This window comes from Cryptomeria japonica, chromosome 5 (genome assembly GCF_030272615.1).
Source record: "Cryptomeria japonica chromosome 5, Sugi_1.0, whole genome shotgun sequence".
In the NCBI taxonomy this organism is placed as follows: Eukaryota; Viridiplantae; Streptophyta; class Pinopsida; order Cupressales; family Cupressaceae; genus Cryptomeria; species Cryptomeria japonica.
In genome coordinates this window covers 444,545,654-444,560,203 of record NC_081409.1, presented here as the reverse complement: position 1 = coordinate 444,560,203, position 14,550 = coordinate 444,545,654, and the positions used below count along the sequence as shown (strand labels likewise).

At 35.8% G+C, this 14,550-nt stretch overlaps 1 protein-coding gene across 1 annotated transcript; it reads right to left on the bottom strand.

Moving 5' to 3' along the window:
• Positions 1–272: 272 nt before the first annotated feature.
• Positions 273–5,222, bottom strand: LOC131060623 (uncharacterized protein At4g22758). Its single transcript, XM_057993935.2, has 3 exons — positions 4,245–5,222; positions 3,956–4,166; positions 273–668 (listed from the first exon to the last, which is right to left on the bottom strand). The coding sequence occupies exons 1-3, from the start codon at positions 4,479–4,481 to the stop codon at positions 481–483; spliced, it is 636 nt and encodes a 211-aa protein (XP_057849918.1). The 5' UTR covers positions 4,482–5,222; the 3' UTR covers positions 273–480.
• Positions 5,223–14,550: the final 9,328 nt, after the last annotated feature.

Sequence of the window (14,550 nt, the reverse complement as noted above, 5' to 3'; positions counted from 1 at the left end):
CGTCGAGATTATTTTTCAAGTGACATACCAGATTCAGGATAGGTTATTTACCCTTATCCAAGTATCAGTACCTATAAATATTTTCAAATCAAAACACATACTTCTTGTGATATAAAATGCTACACGAAGTTACATTTTGGAGAGTCGAGATTATTTTTCATGTGGCATACAAGCGTTGGGGTACAGTACGTTACCTCAACAATGCATTTTGCAATAACAACAAACAGAGATGCTGCCAAAGATTTAACAGCAAACACAATGTAATGACTATATGCAAGAAATGGTCAACATAATATAAGAATCGACATATTTGACAACCAAATTGGCTCGTAAGCCCACAAAATCTTAGCATCAACATATTTAACAACCAGAAATGTATCATAAGCCCACAAGATCTCAATGTTAGAAGGGCAGTCTAATAGTAGAATGATAGCAACCATATCTACAAATAGCTTAAGACAGCCAATCAAATATGGCAGATCAATGAGAAGAAATTCCAAAGCCCGAGCTCATGGTGCTCAACCAATTCTTCCACAAGTTGGTCTTTTGATGATGATGAGATGCGCTGGTAACTTTCTCCTCTTCTTGCTCAAGTTTAGAATCATTTTTCTTGCATAGCAGAAAGTTCCTTGTTCCCAAAGCTCCAGTTATTTGGGATGGTTCCAAAGCTGCCAATAACAGTCAGAAATTTCAACATTAAATTTAGTTTAGCATGAACTTGCATTTCTAGACTATTTTTTAATGAAGCCCTGAAATAATTTATAGTGCTCTATTATATAACTTGACAAAGAGACCTTTATGTGCCCCCATCATCCCTTCCATCTAAAAGCATCTGAATAACGCATGAAGGTCAACTATATTTCCTACTGACTACTTTGTCTATTAATTTATAATGTTCTATTATATAACTTGACAAAGAGACCTTTATGTGCCCCATCGCCCCTCCCATCTAAAAGCATCTGAATAACGCATGAAGGTCAATTATATTTCCTACTGACTACTTTGTCTATTAATTTATAGTGCTCTATTATATAACTTGACAAAAAGACCTTTATGTGCCCCATTGCCCCTCCCAGCTAAAAGCATCTGAATAACGCATTAAGGTCAACTATATTTATTTCCTACTGACTACTTTGTCTATTAATTTATAGTGCTCTATTATATAACTTGACAAAGAGACCTTTATGTGCCCCCATCACCCCTCCCATCTAAAAGCATCTGAATAACCCGTGAAGGTCAACTATATTTCCTACTGCCTACTTTGTCTATTGAATTATAGTGCTCTATTATATAACTTGACAAAGAGACCTTTATGTGTATGTCCCCTAATTAACAAGTGGTTATTTATTTTCCTCATTAGATGATTAATTTCATCATTCCTTGTTCTTAGTATAGATATCAGACCCTACTACTACTTCAGTTTTAAGGGAGAAGGGTCTATGTATGTTACCAAAGTGCTTAGAGACCAAATACAATAGGTTCCCTCAAAGTTTACAGATCCAAGCCCTTACCTATCTTGGGTCCATACCATCAAGGCTTATGGATCGCTCATCCCCACTCTATCTTGGGACTTAACCTATTGCATGGATTTAGACTGCCCCTCTTTAGTACATCCCATCCCCATCTTCTTAAATACTGATGATAGCAGCAAGAATGAAATTGTATTTACATATTCTTCTTAATGTTTATTATCTTAAGAGTTCTTTTTGATTAACAATCTAATATTGTTATTTTTTCTGATAGAGACATTTTTTTTATATATATATATATATATATATATATATATATATTCTTTCACTTATATTTCGGATATTATTATAAATCTTATTGATATTATCTCAGTCTATATATACAGATATACATCTGTAGGAATAATTGGAATAGCTTATTAGTGCATGCCATGTATTGGTCTATTACTCTTAACAGTATTCATTGTGCAATATCATAAATAAACATTGATTCCAGGTGTGGGATACAGCATATCAATCTGCTGCTACCAATAATGTTGATATAAACTAAGGACTGCCAGTAAATCAGTTCAGCTGTTCTTATTATGATCGATCTATACTGCAGTTGATATCATTACCAAACTGCTGTCTTCTCCTTGATCGATGCCTTTACTTTTTCCCATCCTAACCTATTTTATAGTCTTCAGATTGATAGAAAAGTTCTCTCTTCTAACCACACAACCCCCTAAAAGGTGACGTCTCTTATAAATACAATTTTATTTGTGAATCGCTGCCATAGGGATACCTTTTCGTAACCGTTGCTAATTTGTGATTAGTATAACAATCGCCGCCCCTTCATATAATTGTCTTTGTTAAATATAACCATCGTAGCAATTGGTCTTCATTATTAATACTATCTAGATTGCTGCCATGTAATAAGACCGCTGCTCTCTTTTAACGCATGTATTAATAATTAATGGTTGCAAAGGCAGACAGATCTGACATGTCTGCCACTAACTATGTGTTTGCTAATGGCTTAATCAATAGGATGTAGCCAATAGGAATTACCTTCAGGTATGATAAGTATTCCTTGTTATGCCAATAAGGTTTTGCCTACGAGACCTTCATGAGTACTTGTGTGACATCAGTATTATGGTCACTGATTCAGTATGTTCTCCAGTTTTCATTCCTTGCTCATGGGAATGGGTGGATATCAATTCCTTGTCTTCACCACTTCATCTTAGTCTCTATGTTTCACTTGTAGGCTCGATAAGAAGATTGTGAAGTCTTGTGGAATAAGACGATTTTCCACGATGCCTTTATGTTACGTTTGTTATAAATATACAGTTAAATATTAGTACTACATACAATTGTTAATCTGATTATTGGATTAAGGATGGGGGACATGACATTATGTGTCCCCATCGCCCCTCCCATCTGAATAACGCATGAAGGTCAATTATATTTCCTACTGACTACTTTGTCTATTAATTTATAGTGCTCTCGTGCTTTATTATATAACTTGACAAAGAGACCTTTATTTGCCCCCATCGCCCCTCCCATCTAAAAGCATCTGAAAAGCATCTGAATAACGCATGAAGGTCAACTATATTTCCTACTGACTACTTTGTCTATTTTAACTTGCAAAAGCTATTATAAATAAATATGTGTCTAGAAATATTGAAGAAGTATTTTATTAGTCATACTGGAGAAATTATTATACATGAATAAGAACAGGTTTTTTAACATGTTTTCTAAGTTTTCCTTTCATTTACATTATAGTATAATGACTATATGTCCAAGATATGCATAATTTTAATATCATACTTTCAAAATTTTCTAAAGGTTGATAAATTTGTGTGGAATACCTAGGCTTCATTAAGGAATGGACATTGGAAACTTCTTTACCTAGTGTTTTGTTAATTTGAGGACCTATATCCAGTACATCTGAAGAGATGATTTCTTCACTAGACCCAAAACAGTTTCTATCAGTTAATATTGGTTCAGTCTTAATTGTCTCTGTATAGGCTACTGATCTTTTGTCTGCTCTGTTCTATCCTCTATCCTCTATTGCTCAGGGTAAGTTCGAGAGTAACTTAATTCTTTCCGCTATACATTTGTGTTGTTCGAAGCTCTATCTAAATGCAACATTGTTTATATCTGTATTTTTGTTATTCCTGGTGTACCTTTATGTTCTTCACAGCTACAGTTACAAGAAATTAGGGCATTTAATTCAAGTAAAAATAAAGACTAGCATTACATTCTCTAAACCATGCAAACAATTTACCATTTTATTTGTTAATGGCCCCGAATTATGATTCTTTTTTTTTATATTGAATCAGAATTATGATTCTTCATTTCAATTCAAGGCAAAATCCTCTGTTACTCGAACTTTCTTGTAACCATGCAACAATTTATACGTAAATGCAATCAAAGAAAGCATTCTTGTTTATGATTCAGACTTGTTTAGTGTACAAAACAGAAAGATTCAAGAAAGAATACAATACCTTGACCATAGCCGCTATTAGCACAATGTAGTTCGAACTGCTTGGCGTTATGTCCAAAAACGGGCAAACGGCCTTCTCGAGCATAAGATTTAAGGGCAGTTTCTATTAATTTCTGCACTGGATCATCAGAACTCGCCAAAAACCTCAAGGGGCCAGCACTGCCCAATACATTAATGGTCACCAGCAGACGGTTAGCCTCATTTCCCTTTCCCTGCAGTCACAATCGCAATATAACTAATTTCTTTGAAGCTAACCTGACAAAGATCTTTTCAAAAAAATAAATACAAACCTGATTCTTCTTAAGCATGGAAGCCAGCGGCGACTTGGGGAATTGACGAGCAGCACTGCCTGCAGATGGGGCTCCAGGTGCAACGCTCGGAAAAGATTTCAACTCGGAAAACCTTTTAGGATTTCCCGTTTTACTCTTCGCATCCCTCTTTGTAGGGCTGGATTGCTTAGGGTTAGGGTTTGTCATACTCGGAGCAGAGACGAAAGAGCTCACCTTTGACATCTCCCACTTTGCCATTTTCAGGTCAGAAAATCTCACTAAATAGTTATGATGATGATGATGATGCCGCCCCTGCCGATGGCTCTGCCTCCTCAGAACCAAGACGCTCTCATGGGAACACTATAAATGCTAAAAGGCAAAGCAGAGCAAACAGAACAGAGCAAATGTCTAAGGATCAACTCCAATGCAGCGATAGTACCAACCTTCTTTGCAAACCCCGAATTTGAAAGTTGCACAAGCACTGGCGCGGCAGGCCAAGAATGGCAAGATTTGTGTTGGTATAGGGTGCATGCGTGAATAGATTGTGATGAGAGGCTGGGAACGGCCTTCAGGACTCGATCCCTTGTTCACCACCGATCGATGAAGCTGCATCAATGTACTGCCCACCATTCAAAGCAACGATTCGATCCTCCCAAACACAGAATCCCAGTCACCTACACACAAAAGAAATGGCTCTTCTTAAAAAGATGGCTCTTGTAGACTTCAAGCAAGATTCAGAGTCGGCTTCAACTGCGGCGGCTAGGGCAATTTCCTCCCTCCTTCCTGATTTAGAAGCTCCGTAAAACGGACTACCTACACCTAGGGCAAGTTAAGATTACCCTGGCAGATGAACAGCAAGGTTTCCTTGTTTAAATACAAGTTGCAATCTACGTGGGCCTCATCACTCTGTATTTAGATGAAAATAAAAACGAACGTGGGCGGTGGGCTGGCATATCTGATACTTAACTTGAGATTGAGTGGAAAGCAACAGAAAAAGCTGCCACTGCCGCTGCCGCTGCCGTTGGATGAATTCCGATCTGACCGCGGTTAAGCAGATGTTAAATGCATGTGATTAGGAAACACTGCCCCGCGCTACTGTTACGTACTATATTCAAAACAAACTCCTTTCACATATGCTAATTATAATTCAATGGACATGTGATCATTTGAAGATATTTTTTCTATGGTCAAAGTTAGGAATATATGGAAAATGATATATAAATGTATTTAATTTATTAAATATAGATTGCATTATTTATAGGTGCTGATTATGAATATAGAAAATTTAAAGAAGTGTTTTTTTCTTATTGGGTAGTACAAGAGGGAAATGATTATTTACTCTAGGTTGTACCAATGCATAAATAATGGTGTATGAGGATAACTTATGGGTGAGTGCATCTTAGGGGTTGGATAGTTATTTCCATATAAGAGGGCATGTGATTGGTTTGTTTTTTGTGTGATCCTTATACATAAGGAAGGTCAATATCCATCATGGAGATATGTTTAAGCACAATAATCAAATCTAGCTTAAAAGTTTAATTGAAGCCAAGCTCGATGCATAGATTAAAAACATCCTTCTTGAGCATTGTCCCCATACTACCCCACTTGTGTCTCACCCATAGAGAACACATTCACTAGAAGATTGAAAAAAGTCATTCTTGCAAAGATGACAGAGAATGAAAGGAAAGAATAACTTGGATGCACTATTTTGTTGGTAAAATCAAAGACTTCATCATAGTGAAAAGAAGTTTTTGACCATCCAAAACTTATCTTCAATATATTTTTTCTATCTTTGGTGTAGACTAAGGAGTTGTAAAGGAAGATACACAACCTTTCAATCAATTATACAATAGAAATATATAAAATAAAATGTAGATATAATGTGTTTATCTCGTGGCACAATGTGAGAAGTGATTTGCGCTAGTGTCCACGAGAATAGGGTGTTAGAAGCAAGGGTGTATGTGTCCACTCTAAAGAGGAGTTCTCCATTAGGATCAAATATGGTGAATCCTTTGCTAGAATTTATAGAATTTGATAAAGAGAAATACATATTGTTACATCCCTTTTGTTCCTTGATATTTTGTTACGTTTTAATGCACTGATATATGATGTTGTTTTATAGCATTGAGCAGTGGTTCATAATACATATCTGAATGATTTTGTTTGAAAATACATTAAGTTTAAATGAGCTATTTAATCATGTTAATACATGTTAGAGCTAATGATGATATTTAAGACTAACTACATTGTTTTGACCAAGTGGATGCAAGGAATTCATCATCCTTCGAGAAGGGAGGGAAAGTATTATCGGGAATGGGAGGTAAGCAATTGATCAATCAAGATTGCCATCTAAGTCTCCAAAACCTGCAAGTGTGGTCATGTCTTGTTTTGTTGATTGAGCCTAGTGTTGAGGAGTTGTGTCCTAGGTACTTGCTTAAGTTAGTTCAAGTTTGTTAGTGGAGGTTAGGATACCTTCTTGTCATGAACTCTTGGTGTTGACCTTAGTCATTGACAGAGTTTACTTTAGTGGCGAATATTCGCCAATGGCGAATATTTCACATCAGCAACCTAGAAAATGACAAATATATTGTACCGACTGGGGGTGGCCATGTCGCAGGAATTTATAAAAATTCATCAAATGCATGACCCAATCGCCCATTGTTTTATGTAATTAATTGTACCTATGTGAAGATTTTGTCAATAGAATCCATGTTTTCCACACGGTAAATTCAATTTTTTCGCCTACACTCTCTAAGGTTGCCTTAATAGACGGCCATAATTCGCCAATAGCCATATAAAGATTTATTTTCTAAGAGGAACCAATTCACCTGGCATTTTGCGGACGTGTATCTCCATTCACCCCAATTTTTGCCAACTATTATACTTGCCAATTAGTTGGTTGGCCCATAATCACCTTGGAAATTACATAAGACGTGTTATAGTTAAGCGAAATTCCCCAAATATTTGTATACCATATAAAATTCCCGCCAAATTCGCCAAATAAGGATTGGTATAAATACATTCAAAGATCAAATCTATCTCTACACAATTTGGTCGATTCTGAGCTCTCAATTCGGATCAATAATGAAGTTTCAGACCAGGAACAACCATTGCTACTGACTGCATTGGCGACTGCTAGTGACCTATTAGGTGAGTGATCATATTGTTGAAGTGTTATAATATTATTCTGAATTCATCTCTATCTATTTGGATTGTTGAGTTCATTCTTATTCAGTGGGGACTCGTCAGTGCCAATGGTCACCTGGGAGACCTCAGACATCTAGATTGTAGGTCGTAGGGCCAATGAATCATATAGTCTAGTCTATTTACTATTATTACTTCTTCAACAACTTGATATTTTTTGTAACCTTTATTTCGTTGGAGATGTCAAATAAGAAGAAGGGTAGGAATCCTGAATGTGGGGAAGGCCATGAGAGGCCAACAAAATGCAAAACGTTGTCTTCGTACTTTGGCGTTGGCAAAGATCATGGTGAAAATTAGGAAGGTACATCATCACAAGTACAAGTACAAGATTCACAACCTTCACCGCATATTGAAGAAGGCAGAGAACCTGATATATCATATCACGATGAACTTGAAGAAGATTTTCTGGTAGATACCCAGGTTGGCCGGAATGATATAATAGACCGACTTGGGTGATAATGCCATAGATGATAATGCACAGAAGGGGAAAAGAAAATCCATATAAAAAAAGGATCAACCAAAATCAAAAAAGGATCGGGAGTGGGATATGTCAATGAGGAATTTTCAAATTAATTGGGCATCAAAGTATCCATTCATTGAACCAGTGGAGAATCCAATTGAAGGGGAGCCTCCAATAGAATGTAGGTGTAAGATTTGCACTTGGAAACATAAGAAAGAAAAGAGGTTGCAACAAAAAACTGACACCATAGAAAAACATATGGGTAAAGTTTATGAAAAAATAAAGAGAGATGGAGTTGAAAAATTAGTGATAAGATGGAAAACAAAGGAGGAATGTAAGCATGTGAGGAATGCCAAAGAATTTTATTTTCGTGAGGAAATATAGATGAAGCTTGCTGAAGTTAAATGTTCTATTGAAGCCATTCTTGGAAAAGTAATGCAAATAGAACACTTGGGAAAAGCTGTTCAGTTAAGTGTTGTTTTTTATATTTTGAGAAGAGGGCATGCTATGATAGACTACCCATCAATGAGTGGTTTATTACACTTTTTGAAAGTTCCTAACTATCCTAATAATCACTGGTCAGTAAACAGTGGATGGTAATGGGCAAGTTGTCTTGCTGAGGCTGAAAAAGAAGATGTAAAGGAAAAAATAAGAGAGTCAAACTTTATTGCATTGTCTTTAGATGAAGTTACGGCAGTAGATAATACTTCGTGGGTATGAATGCATGTTTATACTGTACAAAATCATGCCCGCCAACCTCATCTACTATCTATTGCTAAAATGAAGGATAGTCTGACAGTGCAAAATTTATTTCAACTAGTAAAGAGTTATTTAATTGAATATGGAGGTATGGATGACATGACGATTGCCAAAAAGTTGGTGTGTGTTGGAGCGGATGGAGCTTTAGTAATGCAAGGTCATAGGAACGATCTTTGCGCAAAGATGGAAACTTCTTGTGCACCCTACATTACTGTTATTCACTACATGACCCACATAATGAATCTATCTTTTGGAATTGTGAGCAAGTATGCTCCAGTAAAAAGAATTGAACATTTAGTCAGAGAGCTCTACTCACACTTTTGTCAAAGTCCCAAATGATTTATGAAATTTCAACACTTTGTTGATGGAATAACTGATGGGACCAAGCTTCTTGAGGATAATGATACCAGGTGGATCTCTTTGGATGGTCCATCACATCGAGTTTTTTTAGAATATCCATCCTTGATTGGACTATTTCACACAAATCGTGCGAATCATAGCAACCAAAATTTCCTGACTTGCTTCAGAGGTTAAGTAATATAGAGACACTCTTAACTTTAGCAACTCTTCTCCCCATGCTAGAGGAAATGAGGAATATTATGAAAAAAGCCCAGCAAAGAGCTATGTATATTACAGAATATGCTATGATGCATAAGATGACATGCCTCACCCTCAATAATCTTTATCGATTTCAACCAACATTATTTGATGAAAAATGTGCTAAGTGGTGGACACTCATAGATTTGAACAATCCTGATAACTTTTTACAGATCGGTGCAAATGGGGAGATATGTGCTAGTGTATGTGGAGTTGAGATACCAATGCACTTCTTTGCCACGATCAAGCCCGAGGAACCGGGAAAGAATCCCAAGAAGCAACTAGCAAGAGTTGCAAGGGAAGATTTTAGCAAAATTGTTGAGTCTGTAACTGCTTCTGTGAAAAAAATTGTCTATGATCTTTCCTCATAGATTAGAACTAGATTCCCTCCTGAGAAACTACTTGAAGCCATGTCTATTGTATTTCCTCAATATTGGAACTCCAACAGTGCAACTGATTTTCAAGCTAAGCTACTGATTTTGATAAATCAATTTTGCAAATCCATAGAATTCAATGGAGTAACTATAATGGAATTTTAAATGAAACTCTTCTTAGAGAGAAATCATCCCATTTTGCATACACTAAGAGGGAACAATATGACAGAATGGAGAACCCCCACGAAGAGGGATCAGTAACAAGGCTTTAGACAGATCTAGGTAAGAACAAAGTGTTGTATGATTCAATATCAGAATATTTCAAGCTTGCTAATTTATGTCTTACCATGATATTGGGTTCGGTGGAGGATGAGAGATTTTTTCAGTGCTTTGGGGTTCCTAAAATCAAATCTAAGAAACAAACTAGACAAGAATTTGGAAAATTGTTTGAGGCTCTATACATCTAGGTATGATGTCCACACTTTTCCTTACAATAGGATACTAAAAATATGGAGGTTGAAATGTGAAAGAAGAGGTTTGAGCAACACTTCAAACCAAAGTGTCAGTGGGACAATTGACTCATGTACTGGATCTACTGGTAGCATTGAGATGCAATTCAACGAAGGTATGCAGACTCAGAGTGAAGAAAACACAGACAAAAATCAAGGAAGCTCTTATTTTAATGAGGAGGAATGGCATCTGTAAGAGATTTAGGACTACCAGTTCGTAGATATTTATTAATCTTATTACTGTATCTCATCATTCATATTACAAAAACATACTATTGTGGTTGATAAATTGATGATATTTTATGTGTCTGACAACTTTTTACAATTAAAATTTAATATTGAATTGCAATTGCATTTTTCAACTTTCTATTTTCAGATAGAAAATAGCAGAATAAAAGAGCATAATGTGTTTATTGATAGAGAGATGTTTATTTAGACATGTTGAGATTTTCATTAATTCTTTCAAAATATAGCCATAAGAGACAATTCATTTAATACACAACTTTGTTTGATTCTCTATGCAAAAGTCAATACCAAATTTCAGAACCCTTTGCAAATAACCCCGAATTCCCTTTTATAGAAATAAGGGAGCAACAACAGCTTCAGGTCAGTTTGCAACATGTGAAGACTCAACATCAAAATCAATTACCAAGGCACTGAATCTATTGTCCTATCAGTATTAGAAACTCAGTACAATTTTACAAGGCTGAAGGTATCTATGACCATCATAGGTAGGATTAGCCATTTAGCAACTGCTACATGTCTCTTGAGTCTTGTTCAAAAAATAGAGTTCAAACTTAAAACTTAATTCAAGCCATGACAAATTAAATATACAGAATAGCAGTGCACAAAACCTAGAAATCAGAAATAGAGAAATGCAAAAACGTTAAAACCTGAGAGAATTTGAGAATACAAATTTACAAGGTTGAAGGTGTACATCATAGGATGGATTAGTAATAGTGAGTGCTCCATTTTTCCTATTCATAAAACAGAGTTATTTCAAGCGATGCCAAATTCCAAACAAAAAAAGCAGAAAACCTTGAAATTAAGAGTAAATGCAAAAAACTATGCAATACATACTACATATGATTCATGAGATCTTTGTGCCAGTTTTTGTAGGGTGCTCCACTCTTCATCTGATGGAAGTTCAAATTTTTTTTTAGCATAGTAAGCCAACTGCAACTTCGTCAGCAATCCATGTTTGGAAGAGTGACTTGACACCACTGTTTCACCCAATACCACATTCAAATTTGCCAATGGTTTGATGAAATCCAGAAATCTGTGAGGAGTTGTGTCCTTAGGAAGCAAGTTTAAATTAGACTTCATTTTGTCCTCCATCATTTTTTTGAAAGCTTCTTTTCCAATGAATTTATTCGATGTGTCAACGCTCTTTGGCAAACCAAGATTTAACAAATTTTTTGTCTTTTGTTGCAGCTTCAATATCTTTTTCCCAATTTTATCCAAAATTTCTTGTGCTTCCCTTAGTTTTTGGAATTTTTGAATGATAGATGATGCCTTAACTGAGGCATCAATGCAACTCTTAATTCCCTTGGATGTCAAATAGATGTCACTATTACTGTAGACTTCTTACAAAATCTGTTTTGTAATATTCTCTTTTGAATAAATATTTCTTTTTCTTCTCAATGTGCTCTTTGAGCTTCCAAAAAAATACTCTCAGACTTTCATTCAATTCCAACCATTCACACAACTTGTCACTCCTCTGCATTATTCGCCCCCAAATGTTTTCTTTTATATACTTCACTGTATTTTTCATATTGTCCTTCAATCTATCTTCCAAAGTTTTAATTTTACTATTTGCATTCTAAAACTCTTCTTTCATTTGTGCACATTTTTTTCTTTCTTCCCATGCTTTCTCTTCCAAATGTTTTGCTTTTTCTATCTCATGCTCCAATTGGTTCTATAAATTTTTATTTAAGGCAACAACAAACTCTAGGTTTTTGTATAATTTTTTTGCAGAGGCTCTTTCATCATCAAAATTTTTAATGCTTTCATCCAATTTTTCCCTCGGTTCCTTCAAATCTGCCTCCATCTGTTCCTACTCTGTTATTGCTGAGGTAGAGGCCAAATTTTTTATCCTTTTCTGTAATTCATTGCACTTGTTTTCTATTGCTTTCCTCTTTTCTTTTTCATTTGCCAGGTCTGCTTGTAACTTTTTCATTTGTTTCTCCACCTTCTTTTTCTCTCTCTCCATCTTTAGCAGTGAAGTGTACATCACTTTGTTGGTCTTTTTTGACACACTAATTTTGTCCACAATTTGACCTTTATAAAAATCCATTTAGATGGTGCTAATGTGAAATTCAGAGGGATCTATCTGACTCTGTGGTGGATTTTTATCTTTATTTGGGGGCATAACAACCATGAACTCCATCATATCTTTATTTGGGTCATATGTGGTAAATACCTTGTTTGATGCAGGTTGTTCCTCTAAAGCTGCAGTAAGGGCACCCCTCTTCAATGTCTTCTTTTTTTCTTTATTCATACTTGTTTTTTGTGCAAATTTATTAAAGAAATCATTATAATGAAAATTTGGGTTTGCTGAAGCAATTGAATGTTTGAAAGGTGAAATAACACTTGCAGCATGATATATGAGGCTCCACCTATGCTTGTGGTTCTAACTAATGCATTTTGAGGAGTACCAAAGGTCATTCCTAATCTTGTCTCACTATCACTTGCAAGTGTAGTTTTTATACTCTTTTGAGGGGTTTGTTCTGAAGGTATTTTTGTACTCGCCATTGTTGTCATAACCTTTTTCTTCTTCACATTACCTTGATCACTAGGATTGTGTATAGTATCTACTACTATTGTCCTCTTGCGAGAGATATCTTGTTGTTGCACTTGATCAGGACAACTAGTATTAGTACCCATGCCTTCCCCACCAGTGGTATTGGCACTTGATTGAACACTAATAGGAATACTATCCCAAGATTCCCCACCAGTGGTAGTGGCACTTGATTCACCACCAATAGGAATACCATGTTGTGGTAGTGGTTGTGATTGAATGCGAGTATCTGCACAATTTGGATTTTAAGCTCTAAAAAATTGAAGTGGAGATGCAGGGTAATGAGTAGTACCTTTATGTGATGAATTTGATGAATCCAGTCCAATGATTGGTTTCTCAGGACATTTTGATTTTGAATTTCATGGAAGTGGTACCTCAAGTGGAAACCAAGGGCCTTCTCCTCTAGGAGCTAGACCACCACCTTCAAAACCCATTTTTTCCACAATTTATTCCCCTTTGCTATATTTTTTTTTCATGGAAGCATTGACTCCACTCAATTTTGCAGAGACTGTAGTAGTTGTTGGTGTGACCTCAATCTCATTTCCTTTTCATCATCACTTCTATGGGATGCTCCATATTCCACAATTTGCTAAACTTGATATCCTCATCGTTTTCATCAAAGTCTGCACTGGTCTTTGGTTCATCGAGATTCTTCCTCATAGTCCAAAAATCATTTATTTTGGTTTGAGTACAATGTCTGTCTTTATATTCTTGTAGTATTTTTTGGGGAATAGCTTTGTTAGATGGATTAGCAGCTTTTTGGTAGAAATTGTAGGACCTCCTATTTTTATTTTTATTTTGGATGCCCTGCTCTGTTGTTTTCTGTGTGTGCAATGTCATAATTTGTGATGACAATTCTTTTGTTGAAAATTTATTGTCAGTGACAATTTTCTCCATCTCCTTTTACCTCATCCCAGGAGTCCATGTTTCTAAGCTTTTCTAGCAATGATTTACTTTTATGTTGATGTAACCTTTCAGAGTTGCCATTTTTATTAAGCCTTGTTTGAATGATGTTGAGTGGATCATACTGCCAGTGACCCTCAACACCAAAGCTAAAAATTGTCAAAAAATCATGTGCCACTTTGAATGATTTTCTGTCAAATGTGAACCCTCCACATGAGAAAGGCAAGGAAGGAAATAGGCCCTTCTTTTGCTAACCATGAAATAGTACATATGTTCTCTCCAACTGTCATACATATTCCAATGCAAAAACCCTCTATGTCACATGTATTGGAAGTTTGTGGGGTTCTACTACTGATTCGTAAAACCTTAACACAATGCATTTTTCCATGAAGAACCAGTTAGCCAATTGTATTTGACTTTCGAGTTGAATGCAATCTCTACAAGACATAGGCAATCTAGGCATTGGAGTGCTTGTAATTTTATTATACATTGGTGCCAAAGAAGTCTACCAAATGGTTATAGTTCTTTTTGTATTCATTCATCAGAGAAACCTATTGTTTTAACCAGTTCGGTTAAGTCAATTTTTTATTCACCTGGGTTTTAGTTGTACTATCTAGTTTCCCCATCATTGGTACTGTTAATGGTTCAAAATAATGCTATCCCTCAAGTTTAACCCCTAATTCTAGTTCTACAATCTAAATGGTAAACCACAAGATTCAAA

Bases quoted from the DNA above. Each gene is read 5' to 3' on its own strand.
- LOC131060623 (XM_057993935.2), bottom strand. From the start codon at position 4,481: ATGGCAAAGTGGGAGATGTCAAAGGTGAGCTCTTTCGTCTCTGCTCCG. The intron at 4,167-4,244 runs GTTTGTATTTAT...TTGTGACTGCAG, and splicing joins CCATGCTTAAGAAGAATCAG to GGAAAGGGAAATGAGGCTAA. The intron at 669-3,955 runs GTATTGTATTCT...TGTTATTGGCAG, and splicing joins TAATAGCGGCTATGGTCAAG to CTTTGGAACCATCCCAAATA.